Source organism: Anolis sagrei, chromosome 3, assembly GCF_037176765.1.
Source record: "Anolis sagrei isolate rAnoSag1 chromosome 3, rAnoSag1.mat, whole genome shotgun sequence".
In the NCBI taxonomy this organism is placed as follows: domain Eukaryota; kingdom Metazoa; phylum Chordata; class Lepidosauria; order Squamata; family Dactyloidae; genus Anolis; species Anolis sagrei.
In genome coordinates, this window is record NC_090023.1 from 174873610 (window position 1) to 174893214 (window position 19605).

The window sequence follows — 19605 nt, forward strand, 5'->3', positions numbered from 1 at the left end:
GATAGTTGTAATAAAAATGTGAAGCTCTGGTAGACTAGACCCAAAAGATCTCCCCAGCAGAAATGGAATATAATAGTACTAGATGTACCCGCCACACATTGCTGTGGCCAACCTTTCCTCCCGGTTTATCTCCTCCTTTCTCTTCCTTCCCTCCCCCTTTCCTTCCTTCCTTCCTTTTCTCCCCCCCCCCCCCTTCCTTCTCTGCCTGTTCTTGGATTGCAACTCCCAGCAGTTCTCCCAATCATTCTATCTACTTATCTATATATCTCTATCTAATCTATCTGGAGGATTGCTGGGAATTGCAGTCCAGGAATAGAAAATGGGAAATATGCAGGAATTGGGGTGTTCTCAAAGAGATCCAAGGAGAAGAAAGCTTGCATCTTGGAAGTGGTGCATTTGGATCATCCTTCTCTCCTAAAGGGCCTGTTCTAGGGGATGGTGGGAGATGTAGTCTGGAAGAGAGTGTGGATATGCTATTGTGTGTTGTTTGCCAGGGCTGTAGTGTCCTTTTGCTTTTTTGGCATTTTAAGTCCCTTTTGCTGTGTTTTTCAGTGTTTTTATGAGTGATGGTCACTTGTTGGCCCGATAGGTATATTGTGTTCAAATTTCGTTGCAATTCGTCCAGTTGTTTTTGAGTTATGTTAATCCCACAAACGAACATTACATTTTTATTTATATAGACTAGCCGTCCCCTGCTATGCATTGCTGTGGCCCAGTCTGGTGATGTGGAAAATGAGATGGTGTTGGTTTCTAATATATGTAATTTCTTTATGCTTGTGGGTAAACAGTATTTCTTGCTGTTTCTTTGTCAGTGTTGATGTGGAGATTGTCTGGTTTGCCCAATCTGGAACATGCAACATATAATTGTCCTTCTTTAGGAGTCCCTTTGAAATCTATGATACTATATCTGTGTGTTTGTGAATCATATATATCTATCTGTATCTACGGCTGGATGGCTCTTTGTCAGGAGAGCTTTGATTACGTTTTCTTGCCCCGGGGAAGGAAGTTGAACTGGATAGCCTTAAGTATTTTTTGTTGGTTGTGAGGTTTCTGTGTGAAAAGTTTGCTTCAATTCTGTCATTGGCGGGGTCCAGAATGCTCTTTGATTGTAGGTGAACTAGTGGTCTTTGAGTTAATCCCACAATTGAACATTACATTTTTATTTATATAGATTAAAGGTGGTGCTGTGGGTTAAACTGCTGAGCTGATGAACTTGCTGACCGAAAGGTTGGCGGTTTGAATCCAGGGAGCGGGGTAAGCTCCCACTGTTAGGCCCAGCTTCTGCCATCTTAGCAGTTCGAAAACATGCAAACGTGAGTAGATCAATAGGTACCACTTCTGTGGAAAGTTAACGGCGCTCCATGTAGTTATGCCGGCCACGTGACCTTGGAGGTGTCTACGGACAACGGCGGCTCTTCGGCTAAGAAATGGAGATGAGCACCATCCCCCAGAGTCGGACACGTCTATACTTAATGTCAAGGGGAAACTTTTACCTTTACCTTTTATAATAGTACTAGCCATCCCCTGCCACATGTTGCTGTGACCCAGTCTGTGTATATGTTTTTTGTGTGTACATGTGTGTATATATTTGTGTATATGTGTGTTTGCGTATATATGTGTGGTTTTGCAGGTGTTGTAATGTAATTTTTTTATTTTTTGGCTTTTGAAGTCTCTTCTGCTGTGTTTTTCAGTGTTTTTATGAGTGATGGTCACGCGTTGGGTTGATACGTGTATTGTGTCCAAATGTGATGTCAATTCATCCAGTGGTTTTTGAGTTATGCTAATCCCACAAACGAACATTACATTTTTTATTTATACTAACCGTCCCCTGCCACGCGTTGCTGTGGCCCAGTTTATGTATATGTGTTTTGTGTGTGTATATATGTGTGTATATATTTGTGTATATGTGTGTTTGCGTATATAAGTGTGGTTTTGCACATGCGCTATAATGTTGTTGTTGTTTTTGCTTTTTATGTCTCTTGTGCTGTGTTTTTCAGTGTTTTGATGAGGGATGGTCACTCGTTGGCCTGATAGGTGTATTGTGTCCAAGTTTGGTGTCAATTCGTCCAGTGGTTTTTGAGTTATGTTAATCCCACAAACGAACATTACATTTTTATTTATATAGACTAGCCATCCCCTGCCATGCGTTGCTGTGGCCCACATGGGGGTTCTGTGTGGGAGGTTTGGCCCAATTGTATCGCTGGTGGGGTTCAGAATGCTCTGTGATTGTAGGTGAACTATGAATCCCAGCAACTACTACTCCCAGATGTCAAGATTCTATTTTCCTCAAACTCCACCAGTGTTCACATTTGGGCATATTGAGTATTTGTGTAGTTTGGTCCAGATCCATCATTGTTTGAGTCTACAGTGATCTCTGGATGTAGGTGAACGACAACTCCAAAACCAAAGGACACTGCCCACAAAACCTTTCCAATATTTTCTGTTGGTCATGTGTGCCAAGTTTGGTTCAGTTCTATCATTGGTGGGTTTCAGAATGCTCTGTGATTGTAGGTGAACTATAAATCCCAGATGTCAAGATTCTATTTCCCCAAACTCCACCAGTGTTCACATTTGGGCATATTGAGTATTCGTGCCGAGTTTGGTCCAGATTCATCATTGTTTGAGTCCACAGTGCTCTCTGGATGTAGGTGAACTACAGCTCCCAAACTCAAGGTCATTGCCCACCAAACCCTTCCAGTATTTTCTGTTTCTCAGGGGAGTCCTGTGTGCCAAATTTGGTTCAATTCCAAACTTGGCACACTTGGTTCAGAATGCTCTTTGATTGTAGGTGAACTATAAATCCCAGTAACTACAACTCCCAAATGACAAAATCATTTTTTTTTGAGTGAAGGACATACATTGGGTTGTTAGGTGTCTTGTGTCCAAATTTGGTGTCAATTCCCCCAGTGGTTTTTGAGTTATGCTAATCCCACAAACGAACATTACATTTTTATTTATATAGATTACCTACTAATTTTATGTTTCTGAATCACAGTTAAAAGTTAAACTAAAACCAAGTCAAGGTTGTGAAAATTCACAAACTACAAAAGACCAGATAATACCTCACAGCAAGGCCACAATGACTAAGTAAATACGAAATATTTTCAGCTATTAATAAGCAAACACCACTAAGAAGAGTAAATGTATATTTCAGATTTTAATTTTGCATAGAAATTATTCAACATTTAAAATGAAACATTTTGCCCTTTTTTATTTTAAACCTGAAACCGTCTATATAATGAAATAAACTGGGCTATGCATTCACAACAGTCCTACTGAAGTTTCTGTACAACAGTATGCAAACAGAGATTGACTTGAATTGCAAAGCTTCAGATCTTGCAGAAACTGAAAAGAGCTTTGTTCCACTCTACAACTTGGATGAAAAATAAGATTATCAGATCCGTCTAGGTGAGTATATGGTTAGGACATGACAGTCAAATATTTCCCTTTCTTAAATACTATAAAACAGTGCTATGGAAACCGTACCTTTGCATTGATTGAAATATACAATAGACATCTGTTCACACATATGTCTCAAGGAACAGTATTCAAGTCAATTTGTGCTCCCTCCATTCAGAATTAAGAGAAAAGATGGCTACAAGGGATTGACCCTTATTCCCAAAATTCACAATGGTGAAAATGGTGAATGTTTATCCAATCTCAACACATCAAGCCATCAAGGACTGGCTTGAGATGAGAAGAGGAAGCATTTCAGAAGTCTATGGCTGTAAATTCATCACTAAGTTTCCTCTAAAATATCAGAAATAGATGATAAAACGCTTCGGACACCTAGTGATATACAGAAATGGCTCAAGACCTGACTGGAAACTACTCCAACCCTTGTCCAAGCCTTGGAGCAAACTAGTGGTTACTTGCCTTTTGCCCCAGAAGTTTCACACAATAATTATAACTATTTTCTAGAAGAAAACTTGAACAACAAGGTGGAAATAGTTTACAACTCAAACCACACCTCCATACAACCATTATGGAGGCCTGCCCCTTCGCTCTGTTATATTAGGTTGGCTCAGACAATGGAGGGTGGGGAGTATTATACCTGAGGCTGATTTGCCACTGAGGTTATTTTCAGTGTAGTACCGTGAAAGAGTTGGTCATCTGTTTGAAAGAGTCTTTGGCCTCCTTCCTGGTTTCCCAGAAGGACTGCCTTTAACATTAAGGCAAAACCGACACATCCTTTCTCAAGGATGTACCTCACAGTCAATGTATTAGCAAGAAAATCTTTAAAAGGCAGAATTTGCTACTATGTGAACGTAAGATCAATTTTGAGAGTTAAAATCCATGCCACACTTCTGTACAGACTCTCAGCCGAGTATAAGGCTTTGAAGTGGACCAGATAGGATATCTGGTCTTCTCAAATGGGATGCTGGTACCCAGGAATCGTAAGTATAGCTTCCTAGCCTTTCCGTCAGTGGGCAGTATCTTTACCTGAAGCAAACAAAAGAACTGTTTCGGGACTTTTGTCTTTCCACAGATACACACAACTGGCTAAAATTGTGGGTGGCATTTTAAAAACTCCAGGGAAAAGAAGAAAAATATTTCCTGCATGCAAGTGAGTGCTGAAAATAAATAGAGCACAATTCCTTCCTTGAAACTTCCTCCCTGTAATCTCTTTGGGATCCAAAGCAGATCCCCATACATAACAATCTGAACAATGTTTACACCGTTTCAGTTCTTATTCCAAAGTCTGGGGAGGCTGCTAGTATCCTGGCTTTTTCAACAGCTCCCTCTTCAACACACACAAAAAAGGTGACAGAAAAGGTAGGGAATTAACAGATTTTAAAGACCTGAGCAGCGATGGAATGACTTGCTTTAACTAGAAAATATAGCTACTTTTCGGAAGACCAACCAGAACAAAGAAATACAAAGAGTTAGTGTTAGAAAGATATCAAAGCCAAGGAAAAGTTACAAAGATGTCTGTGCTTATCCTAGGAAGCAAGTGGGATTTTATGAAACAGATGATCAAAGCTGCCATGTGCCCTGCACTTGCGGGAAGAACGTCTTCCAAGTTGTGTTTGACTTTCCCTAGATATCTTTAGAATGCCACTTAGCCACTGAAGAACAGTCATGCCAGAATCAATGGTGGCCTGGAGAGCCATTCATTTGTGCATCTGCCGATGAAGGAACATCTGTGCAGTATAGGCAATCCAAGTAACCCCCGGCGATCTCTGAAATCATGCTTCGGTCGGGGATGGTTTGTGCCATGCCATAGATAGCACCCTAGAATACCAAACAAGAACGACAGGCAGAGAGTCAATAAATGCAAAATGACTTCCTTCTACAGGGTGCAGCAGCATAACTTCCTTTTTTCAAAACTTAATAAAACCCATTGTATGAATCAGAAAAAAAATTATAATGTAGGCCAGTGATGGGCAACCTTTTCAGCTTGGTGTGTCAACATTTGCCAAAAACCTGAGCATAACTTGAGTGGGGGTGTCACTTCGAGAAAAAAACCCATAATTTTGCTATATTTATAGTATAAATAAGAAAAATGTATAATCCATGCTGAGTTATGGAGTGAACAATGGTCAAACGTGCAGATGTTAAATTTGTAGAGCCTTTTACAAATTTAAGGATGAAATTAGACTGGTTCTTATAAGGTGTACTTCTTTGTATGCGGCTGCATGTGTCTGCGTGTCATCAAAAATAGCCATGCGTGTCAGTGCTGATACGCATGTCATAGGTTCACCATCACGGATGGAGGCGCATACCTAAAGCTTCGTAGTTTTGAAGATTAAATTAGGTAGGTAAACGGTTTAGGCCCCCCTATCTCTGCGATCGTATCTCCTTCTGTAAACCAGCACGAGCTCTAAGATCTTCCAGGGAGGCCCTCCTCTCGGTCCCACTATTGTCTCAAGCACGGTTGGTGGGGACGAGAGAGAGGGCCTTCTCAGTGGTGGCCCCCCGTCTCTGGAACGCCCTTCCAAGGGAAATAAGACAGGCCCCATCCCTACACGTTGTCGAATATGGCCTTATTCCTACTAATTACCCAGATTCTTTCCTCTAATCTTCCGGGGAGGCCCTCCTCTCGGTCCCACTACCGTCTCAAGCACGGTTGGTGGGGACGAGAGAGAGAGCCTTCTCAGTGGTGGCCCCCCGTCTCTGGAACGCCCTTCCAAGGGAAATAAGACAGGCCCCATCCCTACACGTTGTCGAATATGGCCTTATTCCTACTAATTACCCAGATTCTTTCCTCTAATCTTCCGGGGAGGCCCTCCTCTCGGTCCCACTACCGTCTCAAGCACGGTTGGTGGGGACGAGAGGGAGGGCCTTCTCGGTGGTGGCCCCCGCCTCTGGAACGCCCTTCAAAGAGAAATAAGACAGGCCCCATCCCTCCTCTCCTTTCGTAAGAGCTTGAAGACCTGGTGGTTTCAACAAGCCTTTGAAAATGACCAGTTCTAACTCAGCCCTACACATTGTTGAATATGGCCTTATTCTTCCTACTAATTACCCAGATTCTTTCCTCCAATCTTCTGGGGAGGCCCTCCTCTCGGTCCCACTACCGTCTCAAGCACGGTTGGTGGGGACCGAGAGAGAGGGCCTTCGCGGTGGTGGCCCCTGCCTTTGGAATGCCCTTCCAAGAGAAATAAGACAGGCCCCATCCCTCCCCTCCTTTCGTAAGAGCTTGAAGACCTGGTGGTTTCAACAAGCCTTTGAAAATGACCAGTTCTAACTCATCCCTACACATTGTCGAATATGGCCTTATTCCTCCTACTAATTACCCAGATTCCTTCCTCTAATCTTCCGGGGAGGCCCTCCTCTCGGTCCCACTACCGTCTCAAGCACGGTTGGTGGGGACGAGAGAGAGGGCCTTCTCGGTGGTGGCCCCCGCCTCTGGAACGCCCTTCCAAGAGAAATAAGACAGGCCCCATCCCTCCTCTCCTTTCGTAAGAGCTTGAAGACCTGGTGGTTTCAACAAGCCTTTGAAAATGACCAGTTCTAACTCAGCCCTACACATTGTCTCAACCCCCGGGGAGGGGGGGGGGCGGGGGGGGGGACTCAGGACGGCTTCCAGTCAGCAACAATTCAATGCCTCTATGCACTGCATTCTAAATTAAATAAAACTTCTGACTTAGTTGAGTTAGGGTTGTTCATTGTTGATCTCCAGAAATGTAACTTCCTTAAGGTTTGTTTTAAGCCCTACAGCATGTACTTGTTTCTTAAATGTTTCATGCACTTCAGGCTTTTAAATCTTGGCAGTCCATGGCACAAATGATATTTAAAGGGGATGCATGGTAAAAGAAATGTAGAGAATTTGTTTAAATAATCATGGCCTATTTCTCTGTCTCTAGAAATAGGCATATGTGACACACCTGACTCAGATGCACAAAGGTCATTCCTGTTAATCTGGGTAGCTTCAAGCTGTGAGGAGAGGCGGGCAAGAAATGAAATAATAATAATAATAATAATAATAATATTTTACTATATTATTATTATACTTGATACACAGCAAACAAGATCACTATGCTGGCTGTTATATTGGATCACACATCGGACACTTCCCACGTGTCTAGGACTGTGTGATGTATTGGTGAATAATGTATGCAGATCTGAGTAGGGTGGCCTTTTGCAGCTGACAGATGGTAATTTTGTCAGTGCCAATTGCTTTTAAGTACAGGCCAAGATCTTTAGGCACTGCACCCAGTGTGCCAATCACCACTGGGACCATTATTATTATTATTATTATTATTATTATTATTATTATTAGGAGCCCCGGTGGCGCAGTGGGTTAAACCCCTATGCCGGCAGGACTGAAGACCGACAGGTCGCAGGTTCGAATCCGGAGAGAGGCAGATGAACTCCCTCTATCAGCTCCAGCTCCTCATACGGGGACATGAGAGAAGCTTCCCACACAGATGATAAAAACATCAAATCATCCGGGTGTCCCCTGGGCAACGTCCTTGCAGACGGCCAATTCTCTCACACCAGAAATGACTTGCAGTTTCTCAAGTTGCTCCTGACACGACAATAATAATAATAATAATAATAATAATAATAATAATTATTATTATTATTATTATTCAAGAGAATCTAGGAGTATCCAAAACTATACATGTGATTTCTCATTGGAAGAACAACCTTGTCCAAAGTAGGCTGGAGCCCAATTCCTTGAACTGACCAGAAATACACCTGTTTGTCTGAACTAACTTTCCATTATTTTGCCCTGCTTCAATACATCTCTTACTTCAGATTATCATACATTCAATTTTAAAAACCCCGCTGAAAATTAAGCGCCATTTTACCATTCCAGTAGTCTTGGCTTTGGGGTCCTTCATGATCTCCTTGATGCATTCTCTGATATCCTTCAAGAGTTGTTCTGCCACTCCAGGCTTCGTGTGCAGGAGCGTTAAGCAAATATGAATACTGAGGAAAAAGTGCAGAGGGAAGACAACATTACATCTTTCTTCATAAGCAAGTGGTTTCACAAAAGTCTGCATTTGTTCTCTTTAGTCCTATAACATTTTCTGCAATCCAGGGGGAACCGAACATGCACTAGAACTGGTGCCAAAATAGTTAGCCCTCTGTATTCACTGATTCAACCATCCACAGCTTGAAAATATTTTTTAAATCCATACCCACACAAAACACCCCTTAGTTGTGCCATTTTATACATGGAACACCACTGTCTCTCATGAGACACGGGTATCCACAGATTTTGGTATTCCAGTGTCCTGCACCCAAAAACAGTAAAGTCTCGCTTATCCGACCTTTGCTTATCCAACCTTCCAACACTCTTATCCAACGCCCCCCACCCCCCTTTTTCTCCAGCATTTCCCCTTTAGAGGCCTTGTTTTTAGTTTCCTTCTTTTTTCCCCATTTTGGCCAATACCACTGTGCGGACTCCAAGGAGCCAGAGCAGTATCCAACATTTTCATTTATCCGACGTCCTGACGGCCCGTTTATGTTGGATAAGCAAGACTCTACTGTACCAGCAGATACCAAGGTATCACTATACAAAGATATATGTAAATTACTGGGGTGGGGGGGGGGGCTCCATGTCTTCTCTCCATATTATGATTACAAACATGAGACAATTTAAAATCAAATCTTCATTTTTCTTTTCTTTTCTGAAATGAAACCGCAAATAAAGTCTTATATTCCATATTGATTAACATTTGGCAGGGCTTCCTGGAGTCCAGATAATACTGCTTGGGAGAACAGATTTGTTTGTTTGTTTGTTTGTTTGTTTGTTTATTTACCCTATTTATATACCGCCTTTCTCAGCCCAAAGGCGACTCAAGGCAGTTTACAATCGGCATAATTCAATGCCCCCAACAACATAAAATATAGTTAAAACATTAACATATAGCAGTGGTTCTCAACCTGTGGGTCCCCTGATGTTTTGGTCTTCAACTCCCAGAAATCCTAACAGCTGGTAAACTGGTGTGATTTCTGGGACTTGTAGGCCAAAACACCTGGGGACCCACAGGTTGAGAACCACTGACATATAGTACAAGCCATATAAAAATAAAAGCAATAAAACACAAGTCCTCGGCGTCTCATTACTAAAATCATTTTCCAGTCGCATCATCCAATTGTTCCGTGGATTTAAATTAGCCTGTTACACTGCATCTGCGAATGCTTGCTCAAAGAGCCAGGTTTTAACTCTTTTTCGAAATGTTAGGAGGGAGGGAGGCCGATCTGACATCCCTATGGAGAGAGTTCCATAGCCGAGGGGCCACCGCTGAGAAGGCCCTGTCTCTAATTTCTGCCAGTCGCATCTGCAAAGGAGGTGGGACCAAGAGCAGGGCCTCCCCAGACAATCTTAAGTAACCTAGATGGTTCATAGGAAGAGATGCGTTCGGACAGGTAAGCCAGGCCAGAACCATTTAGGGCTTTAAAGTCTAAAGCCAGATCCAACCAACTGACCCCCAAATGAGCTCTCAATGATCTAGAGAAGGAAATACAATATTCCAAATGACCCATATTAACAATTTCAACTTTGAACAAACCTGGCTATTAATCAATGGTAAAATACAATGTCATAGATATGGGAAAGGCACTCCTTGGTGGGGTGGAAGGATAGAGAAAATCTGTCTTCCTTCTCACGTAATACTAGAAACTAGCATTATCCAAAGAAGTTAAAAGATATTTCTATGTATTTATGGTTTTATATTCTTGTTATATTGTGATACTTGACATCAAATTGTTACCAGTGTTGGCCGCTCTTGGGGGTTGAGAAGGGCGGGGTAGAAATGTTGTAAATAAATAAATAATAAATACTTACGAGTCCTGACCAGAATTCGGTGTAGAGAGCTGTGTGCCTTAAAGTCATTTCGATCCTATCATTGAATTTAGTTGGCAAGATTTATTTGGTGGGAGGTGACACTGCCTTCCTTTGAGGTTTGCCCAAGGTCAACCAGAGTTTCTTATGACCCAGAAGGAATTGGAACCCAGGTTTCTCAATACTCAAATCATTACACCGCATTAAATGGCTTTTCAAAACAAATTGGACACATTTCTGGAAAATCCAGGTTCCCAATATCAGCTGATCATAGTTGCGTCATATTTGCTCCAGCTTTAATGGCAGAATGCCTACTGTACTCATATGGCTTGTCAGAAAATTCATGCTAGACCAAGGAAACATCTGGCCTTATTCCTCCATTGTTCACGGCTCATATACTGTGCATCAAAAGGACATCGGTCTCAGTGTTCTCACCTTGGTGGGAACTGCAGTATGTTCAGGTTCCATCCTTTAGTTAATAACAAGTTTGATAACTGATATATGTCAAATGTGTCCGATCCCAAAGCAAGGACACATACTTCAGGGTTTCCAAAAATGAAGATGTTGTCAATTTTCCTCAACCTGAAAAAAATGAAAGGTGAAGGAATGTTAAACCCTTGTGCCGGCAGGACTGCTGACTGAAAGACGAGCAGTTCAAATCCGGGAGCGGGGTGAGCTCCCGTCTGTCAACTCCAGCTTCTCGTGCGGGGACGTGAGGAAAGCCTCCCACAGGATGGTAAAACATCTGGGCGTTCCCTGGGCAACGTCCTTGCAGACGGCAAATTCTCTCACATCAGAAGCAACTTGCAATTTCTCAAGTCACTCCCGACACTGAAAAAAAAAATCTTAGTAAAATAGAAAGGAATCTTGTAGCACCTTTTGGACTGGGAAAAAAAAAAGCCATTTCCAGCACAACATTCTGTGGATTCCAATTACTTATTTATTTATTATTTACGACATTTATATGCTGCCCTTCTCACACCGAAGGGGACTCAGAGTGGCTTACAAGATATATATACATACAATATATTATATTATTAGCCTCCTCACAACCTTATACTAGAAATTTCTTTCTCTCAATTCGTCTCAAAGGTACTACAGCCTTTCTTTGCATCTTTTCAAGCTGAAATAAATTTACATGACCATGACTTTAAAGTCCCTTCCATCTACTGTTTGGGGAATCAGCTTCCTTGGAAAAGAGACACTTGTGTTTTTGTAATTGAGGGATAACTAATATGGAGTATTGGGGAAGGATGAACCTATGTATGTGCTGCAAAAGCCCAGGTTAGGAATTAATGTAATGGAAATTCTGTCAATAATAGTAATGATTATGTATCACAAGTAACATGCTTATATTCTACATGTAATATATGCCTTGTAAGGCAGAGATATGCTCATTTTATGATGACATGTCTATAGAAACAATGTGTCTAGACATGAAAAATATTTTTAAAAAGCAATGCCACTCGACTGGAAATGCTGTATGATGAGGATGCAATTATATAAGCTAATTTTTTTACATAATTAACATACAAATATATAAAGCTACATGATTATTGTATTATATTAAATTCCTGAAAGTCAAAAGCTTAAGAGACTCTTAAGAGGAGGTCTGATGTTTGGAAGCTCAGCTGACCAAAATGACATGTTCTAACAGTAGTTCTCAACCTTCCTAATGCTGTGACCCCTGAATGCAGTTCCTCATGTGGTGGTGACCCCCAACCATAACATTATTTTTGTTGCTACTTCTCAACTGTCATTTTGCTAGTGTTATGAATCATAATGTAAATATCTGATATGCAGGATGTATTTTCATTTACTCGACCAAATTTGGCACAAATACCCAATATGCCCAAATTTGAATACTGGTGGGGCTGGGGGGGGGGTTGATTTTGTCATTTGGGAGTTGTAGTTGCTGGGATTCATAGTTCACCTACGATCAAAGAGCATGAATTCTGCCAATGATGGATCTGGACCAAACCTGTCATGAATACTCAGGATGCCCAAATATGAACACTGGTGGAGTTTGGGGAAAATAGAGCTTGACATTCAAAGAGCATTCTGAACTCCAATGATGGAGTTGTACCAAACTTGGCACACACTACTCCCATGACCAACAGGGAGTTGTTCCTATGGGTACAATTATTTTGTGCTTAACAGATGATCCAGTACATACTCATGCCCCAAAAAGTATTTCCCCAATACTACAAGAAAAGAGATTCCATCTGAACATTAGGAAGAACTTCCTGACTGTGAGAGCAGTTCAGCAGTGGAACTCTCTGCCCCGGAGTGTGGTGGAGGCTCCTTTTTTGGAGGCATTTAAACAGAGGCTAGATGGCCATCTGTCGGGGGAGCTTTGAATGCAATTTTCCTGCTTCTTGGCAGGGGGGTTGGTCTCTTCCAACTCTATGATTCTAGATCCTTGGCTATGCAATTTTTGGCAACTCTCCTGCAGGTTGGCTGCACACCCAAGGAAAAGTCTCCCATTTCCCCTTTACATCTACTGTTGAGACTCAGCGTCTGTCTCATGCACCTACTACCAGTAGTAGAAGGAAACGTGGCTTAGAGAATGATGAAGCTCAGCAGCAGCTGAAAAGGATCAGGGACTTGTTTCTAGAGAGTACCGATGAGGAGGATTTTGCAGGTTTTACTCGCGAGGAGATGGAGCTGGACGATTACAGAGGTGTAAAAAGAGCAGCCAGCAGCTCAAATAGCGATGTAGGATCTGTTGCTAAGCGCCCGAGAGATGTAGCAGATTGTGGGGACTTTGACAGCGAAGAGGAAGATCTGGATTGGACTAAAGTGCAGGAAGTCATGGATGTCCTTAATGCCCCCTCCTCAAGTAGTGAATTCCAGGGTTTTCAGGATGATTGGGCTGTAGATGATTCTTTGCAGGATGGAGCACGGAGTGCTGACTGGCAACAATGGCGCAGCCTGGATTCACCTGAGGATTTGGACCCAGCTGACAGTAACTCCAGCGATTCGGATGAGATTTAAGCAGCAGCTTGGGGACAGACGAATCGCAGAGTTCAAAGTGTCGCATGCCGTGTGCCTTGTGTTAACTCCTGCCCTGAGTTCTTGTTGCAGCTTCGTGTTACCTGACCCTGTGAACAACCCTGCTGGTTCCTGACTCGTGAGTCTTCTGTGCCTTGACCCTCGGACTGTCTGACTACGCCTCTGCCTGTTCCTGTTAACTTCATTGGACCGCTCCTCATGAGGATTGCCGTATGCTGTTTCGTTGGCTTTTGGAATGGACTATGTTTCCTTGCTGAATTCAAGCTGTTTGTTTTGGTTTAAAGACTGACTTTCCTTTTCGTCAGTCAAGGCTGACTGAGACTGGTTTGTTTACTTTTCTGCTGACTGCAAGCTTCCTTAGTTTACATCTCTGAAGATAAGAGTCTCCTTTGTTTTGCTAATAGACATTAAACACCTTCCTTTAACTCCAACGGTGCCGTTTGTGTTTCTGCCTGGCCTGGGTCTTGACAGATTGAACTCTGCCAGAAACAAACCCAGCAGGAGGCATGGCATCTCTTGGTGAGTTGGCAGACCAGATAGCCCTTTTAAAAGCGCAATTTGATGCACTCCATGGGGGAGGATCGGCTGGCGGGCCGCGCAAGGCTCGTGTTATTGTCCCCGAGCGCTTTTCTGGAGAAAAGGATGGTTTGCCACTGTTTTTGATGCAGACCAAGGTTTATTTTAAGCAAGTGCCTGCAACAGATTACCCTACTGATGAAAGCAAAGTGGCTTTTGTGATCAGCCTCCTGTCGGGCCGAGTGGGTAAGTGGGCTGTAAATTTGGTTAACAGTGATAGCCCCTTACTGAATAATTACGCTGGCTTTTTGGACGCTCTTAAGGAGGTGTTTGGAGACCCTCTCCAGGAAGAAAATGCCAGTCGTGAATTACATGCTATCAAGCAAGGGAAGGAGTGCGTGACGGACTATTTGAATCGTTTCAATTACTTGAAACAGCATTTAGACTGGGGCGAGAAAGCTTTTATGACTTGCTTCACAGCGGGGCTTGCTCCAGCTTTAAGGATTGAGTTAGCACGCTTTGAACCTCCGGAGACCTGGGAGGCATTGACTAAAACAGCTCTTCGGCTGGAGAGAAGACAGAACATGCTGCGGAAGGAGGGGTATTTACAGCCGCAGACCTTGCCCGCCGTCCCCTCTAATGTCAACACCGCCGCTGCCTGTTCCAGTTTGGATACTGAGGAGCCAATGCAGCTGGGGAGTCAACGCCGGCTGTCCAAGGAGGAGAAGGAGAGACGGCGTCAGTTGCATTTATGTCTGTATTGTGGTGCGGGGGGCCATTTCGCCCGCAACTGCCCGGCCAAGGTTCCTAAGGAGCAGGGAAAAGGCCAGCCCTAATGTGCTCAGGGGCAAGCACATTAGGGCCAGTGGTTCAGTGGCCCCGGTGTAAGGACCATGTGTTTTTGTCCATTGAACTCTGTTCCAGTCAAGGTAATAAATTCTCCACCTGGGCCCTAGTGGATTCTGGGGCGACAGGGTCCTATATGGACAAAGGCTTCGCTTTTGAACATCACGTTGAGTTACATAAGAAGAAACAGCCAGAGTGGGTGGAAGGAGCAGATGGAGCTTTAGTTGGCCACCGGTCTGTCACCCTGGAAACTGGGCCCCTGAAGTGGGAGGCTCAGGGTGTAGAGGGCTGGTTTTCCTGGGATGTGATTACCCTGCCTAGGTATACCATCATTTTAGGCATGGACTGGCTGTCCAAGATTAATCCCAGAATAGACTGGCAAGCCAAGACCATTACCTTAGCACCAGCCGTTTGTGGCACGTTGGCAGTAAATCCAACGGATATCGAGGGGGTTCCGGACTGTTATAAGGATTATTATGACGTGTTTAGCAAGGTTCAGGCTGACAAACTCCCACCCCATAGGCCTTATGACTGTCAGATCAAGCTGATGGAGGACGCCAAGTTGCCTGCGGGTAGGGTGTACGCTTTGTCTCTTCCAGAACGTCAGGCCTTGAAGGACTACATTGAGGAGAATCTGGCCAAAGGGTTCATCCGACCATCCAGTTCCCCTACTGCCGCTCCAGTTTTCTTCGTGACCAAGAAGACGGGTGATTTACGTTTAGTTTGTGACTATCGTATTTTGAATAAGTTTACCATACGGGATCGTTATCCGTTGCCACTAATCCCTGAGTTATTGTCTCGCGTTCAAGGCGCTTCCGTCTTTTCTAAACTGGACTTAAGGGGAGCCTATAACTTGCTTAGAGTTAAGGAAGGCGATGAGTGGAAAACCGCTTTCAACACGTATCTCGGCGCATTTGAATTTTTAATCATGCCTTTTGGGTTATGTAACTCACCAGCTGTGTTTCAACGGTTAATGAACGATGTGTTTAGAGATTTTCTAGACAAATTCATGGTTTGCTATCTGGATGACATCTTGATCTACTCGAAAGATCTTCGGCAGCATCGACAACACGTGAGGATGGTGTTACAGAGGCTCCGGAAACACGGCCTGTTTGCCAAGGCTTCCAAGTGTGTATTTCACGTTTCTGAGGTGGAGTTTCTGGGACACATCGTTTCGGGGCGGGAGGTGAAAATGGACCCGCATAAAGTAGACGCTGTCCATTCTTGGAAGGAACTCACTTCCAAGAAAGATGTGCAACGTTTCTTGGGCTTTGCTAATTATTATCGAGATTTTATTCCCCATTATGCAGACATCACGGTGCCGTTGACTCGCCTTTTGAAAAAGGACCAGCCTTTCGCGTGGACTAAGGAGGCTCAGAGGGCATTTGAGACCATCAAATGCAGCTTCGCTGATGGGAGAGTCCTGAGCCAACCTGATGTGAATCGTCCCTTTGTGGTGGAAGCTGACGCCTCCAATTACGCATTGGGAGCGGTCCTGTCCCAGTTGGATGCGACTGGTATCTTGCGCCCTTGTGGCTTTTACTCACGCCAGTTATCTCCATGTGAGCAGAACTACACAATCTGGGAGAAAGAACTCTTGGCGATCAAGGTGGCCTTCGAGGTTTGGAGGCACTGGCTGGAAGGCGCTAGGCACCAGGTGGTGGTGCGGTCTGACCATCGCAACCTTGAGCATTTGCTAACTGCCCGCAAATTGAACCAGCGTCAGATCCGGTGGGCTATCTTCTTTAGCCGGTTTGATTTTCGAGTTGAGTTTGTTGAGGGGAAATTGAACTTGAGAGCGGATGCTTTGTCTAGGAAATCTGAATATAAGACTAATACAGCACCCATTATGCAGACTGTATTACCTACAGCAGCCTTGAACTTAATGGAGGGTGCGGGGGATCTTTGTGACCAGGTCAAGGCAGCACAAGCTGCGGACATTTGGACTCAGGAACAGCTAACTCTGTTGGAGAATGGCCAAAAACCTGTAATCGCTAACCTCCGCAATGAGGGTGGGATTTTAATGCGCAGAGAGCAGCTGTACGTTCCTGCAGGCAGTTTGCGTCTTGAGATTCTTAGATCCCACCATGATGAACCAGCTGCAGGACATTTTGGGAGGTTTAAGACCGTGCAACTAATTTCTAGAAATTTTTGGTGGCCTAAAATGAGGCAGGACATTTTGCAGTATTGTGACAGTTGTGCGGTGTGCCAACAATGCAAACATGCTCCTGGGAGGCCAAGCGGCCTGTTATCTCCCTTGCCAGTGCCAGAGAGACCTTGGCAAGTGATTTCTATGGATTTCATTACAGATCTGCCTAGGGCACGGGGATATGCCTGTATATGGGTTATAGTGGATTTATTTTCGAAAATGGCACATTTTGTACCGTGCGCTAAGGTTCCCACAGCACCTGGGTTGGCCAAGTTGTTTATGAAGCATGTCTTTAAGTTACACGGGGCTCCGGACACTATAATTTCAGATCGCGCCCCTCAGTTTGTGTCACGATTCTGGAGGCAATTCCAAGCCCAGATGGGGACCAAGCTCAATATCTCCTCTGCTTTTCACCCACAGACGGATGGCCAGACGGAGCGAGTGAATGGCTTTTTGGAACAGTATTTGCGTTGTTTTTGTTTGCAGCAAGCTGGGGATTGGGTGCAGTGGCTCCCTGTGGCGGAATTCGCCTACAACAATGCGACTCATGCTGTCAGTCGCCACTCTCCATTTGAATTGGTTTATGGTATGCAGCCCAGGTGGGGGTCGGCTCCGGCGCATGATGTTGTTTCCACAGATCCTGTGTACCGCTCCAATGAATTTCTTGCTTTACATGATGTTGCTCGCCGTATTCTTATAGAAGCCAAGGATGCTCAGAAAGCGCAGGCTGATAGGCATCGGCAGGAGGGTGCTGAACTCAAGGAGGGGGATCTTGTTTGGCTCTCTTCCAAGCATCTCAAACCGTCTGGGGGCAAGTTTGCGCCTCGTTATGTGGGTCCCTATTGTATTGTTAAGCAGATTTCGCCTGTAGCTTTTCGTTTGCGACTGCCTCCTTCTTTGAAAGTGCACCCGGTGTTCCATCGCTCTATGCTCAAGTTAGCTACCTCTGAATCTCGACCTCAAGTGACTGAGAGTATTTCCCGCCCTATGGCTCCGCCTGTGGAGGGGGGGGCCTTGGAGGGGGGGGATAGTGTTGAGACTCAGCGTCTGTCTCATGCACCTACTACCAGTAGTAGAAGGAAACGTGGCTTAGAGAATGATGAAGCTCAGCAGCAGCTGAAAAGGATCAGGGACTTGTTTCTAGAGAGTACCGATGAGGAGGATTTTGCAGGTTTTACTCGCGAGGAGATGGAGCTGGACGATTACAGAGGTGTAAAAAGAGCAGCCAGCAGCTCAAATAGCGATGTAGGATCTGTTGCTAAGCGCCCGAGAGATGTAGCAGATTGTGGGGACTTTGACAGCGAAGAGGAAGATCTGGATTGGACTAAAGTGCAGGAAGTCATGGATGTCCTTAATGCCCCCTCCTCAAGTAGTGAATTCCAGGGTTTTCAGGATGATTGGGCTGTAGATGATTCTTTGCAGGATGGAGCACGGAGTGCTGACTGGCAACAATGGCGCAGCCTGGATTCACCTGAGGATTTGGACCCAGCTGACAGTAACTCCAGCGATTCGGATGAGATTTAAGCAGCAGCTTGGGGACAGACGAATCGCAGAGTTCAAAGTGTCGCATGCCGTGTGCCTTGTGTTAACTCCTGCCCTGAGTTCTTGTTGCAGCTTCGTGTTACCTGACCCTGTGAACAACCCTGCTGGTTCCTGACTCGTGAGTCTTCTGTGCCTTGACCCTCGGACTGTCTGACTACGCCTCTGCCTGTTCCTGTTAACTTCATTGGACCGCTCCTCATGAGGATTGCCGTATGCTGTTTCGTTGGCTTTTGGAATGGACTATGTTTCCTTGCTGAATTCAAGCTGTTTGTTTTGGTTTAAAGACTGACTTTCCTTTTCGTCAGTCAAGGCTGACTGAGACTGGTTTGTTTACTTTTCTGCTGACTGCAAGCTTCCTTAGTTTACATCTCTGAAGATAAGAGTCTCCTTTGTTTTGCTAATAGACATTAAACACCTTCCTTTAACTCCAACGGTGCCGTTTGTGTTTCTGCCTGGCCTGGGTCTTGACATCTACTTTCCAGAAGGTTGTTAGACATTATCTTCCTAGACAGAAAATGAGGCTGCTATTTGCTTCCTGGTATTCTAGTTCACCTGGTTCCCTCCTTTGACCAAGACAAAAAGAGGGAAAACAAATGAAGGGAGCAATAACTCAAGCCTTGTACGTACTCTGATTCAAGGTACCGTGCTGTTGAAATTATTTTCCGCGTGGCCTCCACATAACCATCTTCTCCTATGTGGACCATTGTTGCCCAGCAAGCTGCAATGAGGCCACCAGGCCTGGAACCCGCTATGGTAGGGGAGGCATAGATCCCTCCTTGCCAGTCAGGAGCGATAAAAAACTGATGGTGCCGGTATTTTGTGTCTCTGTACAGTATTACAGAAGAGCCCTTTGGAGCATAACCGTACTGCAATAGAAGAGATGGGAATTGGAAGGTGTTAATCAAAACAGCTCTTGATGTAAATCCACAGCTAAGAGCAATGCGAAGTTTATACTCTACAGATAGGTTGCAACTCCTTCTAATGGGAGCCACAGGGTAAAAGTGCAATATTAAATGTCTCAACAAAATGCTGAAATATTGTAAACATTTTATAAAGCCTTCTTACTACTACAGGCTGAACATTCCTTATCCAGAAATCAGAAATGCTCCCAAATGCAACACTGTCCATACGGGTGGCTGAGAGAGTGACACCTTTGCTTTCTGATGGTTTAACCAGGAGGGCCCTTCCTGTTACGTGCTCTTGAAGGTACGAAAGGTACCAAATAAAAACAGATCCGCACACAAGCCTAATATGTATGTGTGTGTGCACCGTGTGCTCAAATATTAATGCTTTCATA

The 19605-nt window shown here is 44.2% G+C and overlaps 1 protein-coding gene across 1 annotated transcript in view; it reads right to left on the minus strand.

Moving 5' to 3' along the window:
* Positions 1-3138: 3138 nt before the first annotated feature.
* Positions 3139-19605, minus strand: part of SGPL1 (sphingosine-1-phosphate lyase 1) — a 98716-nt gene continuing 82249 nt past the window's right edge. Inside the window, exons 11-14 of the mRNA XM_060768846.2 lie at positions 18936-19174; positions 10676-10822; positions 8259-8379; positions 3139-5235 (exon numbers count right to left, since the gene is read on the minus strand). Coding sequence (XP_060624829.2) covers positions 5092-5235; positions 8259-8379; positions 10676-10822; positions 18936-19174 — 651 coding nt within the window. The 3' untranslated portion in view covers positions 3139-5091. The remainder of the gene's footprint in view (positions 5236-8258; positions 8380-10675; positions 10823-18935; positions 19175-19605) is intronic.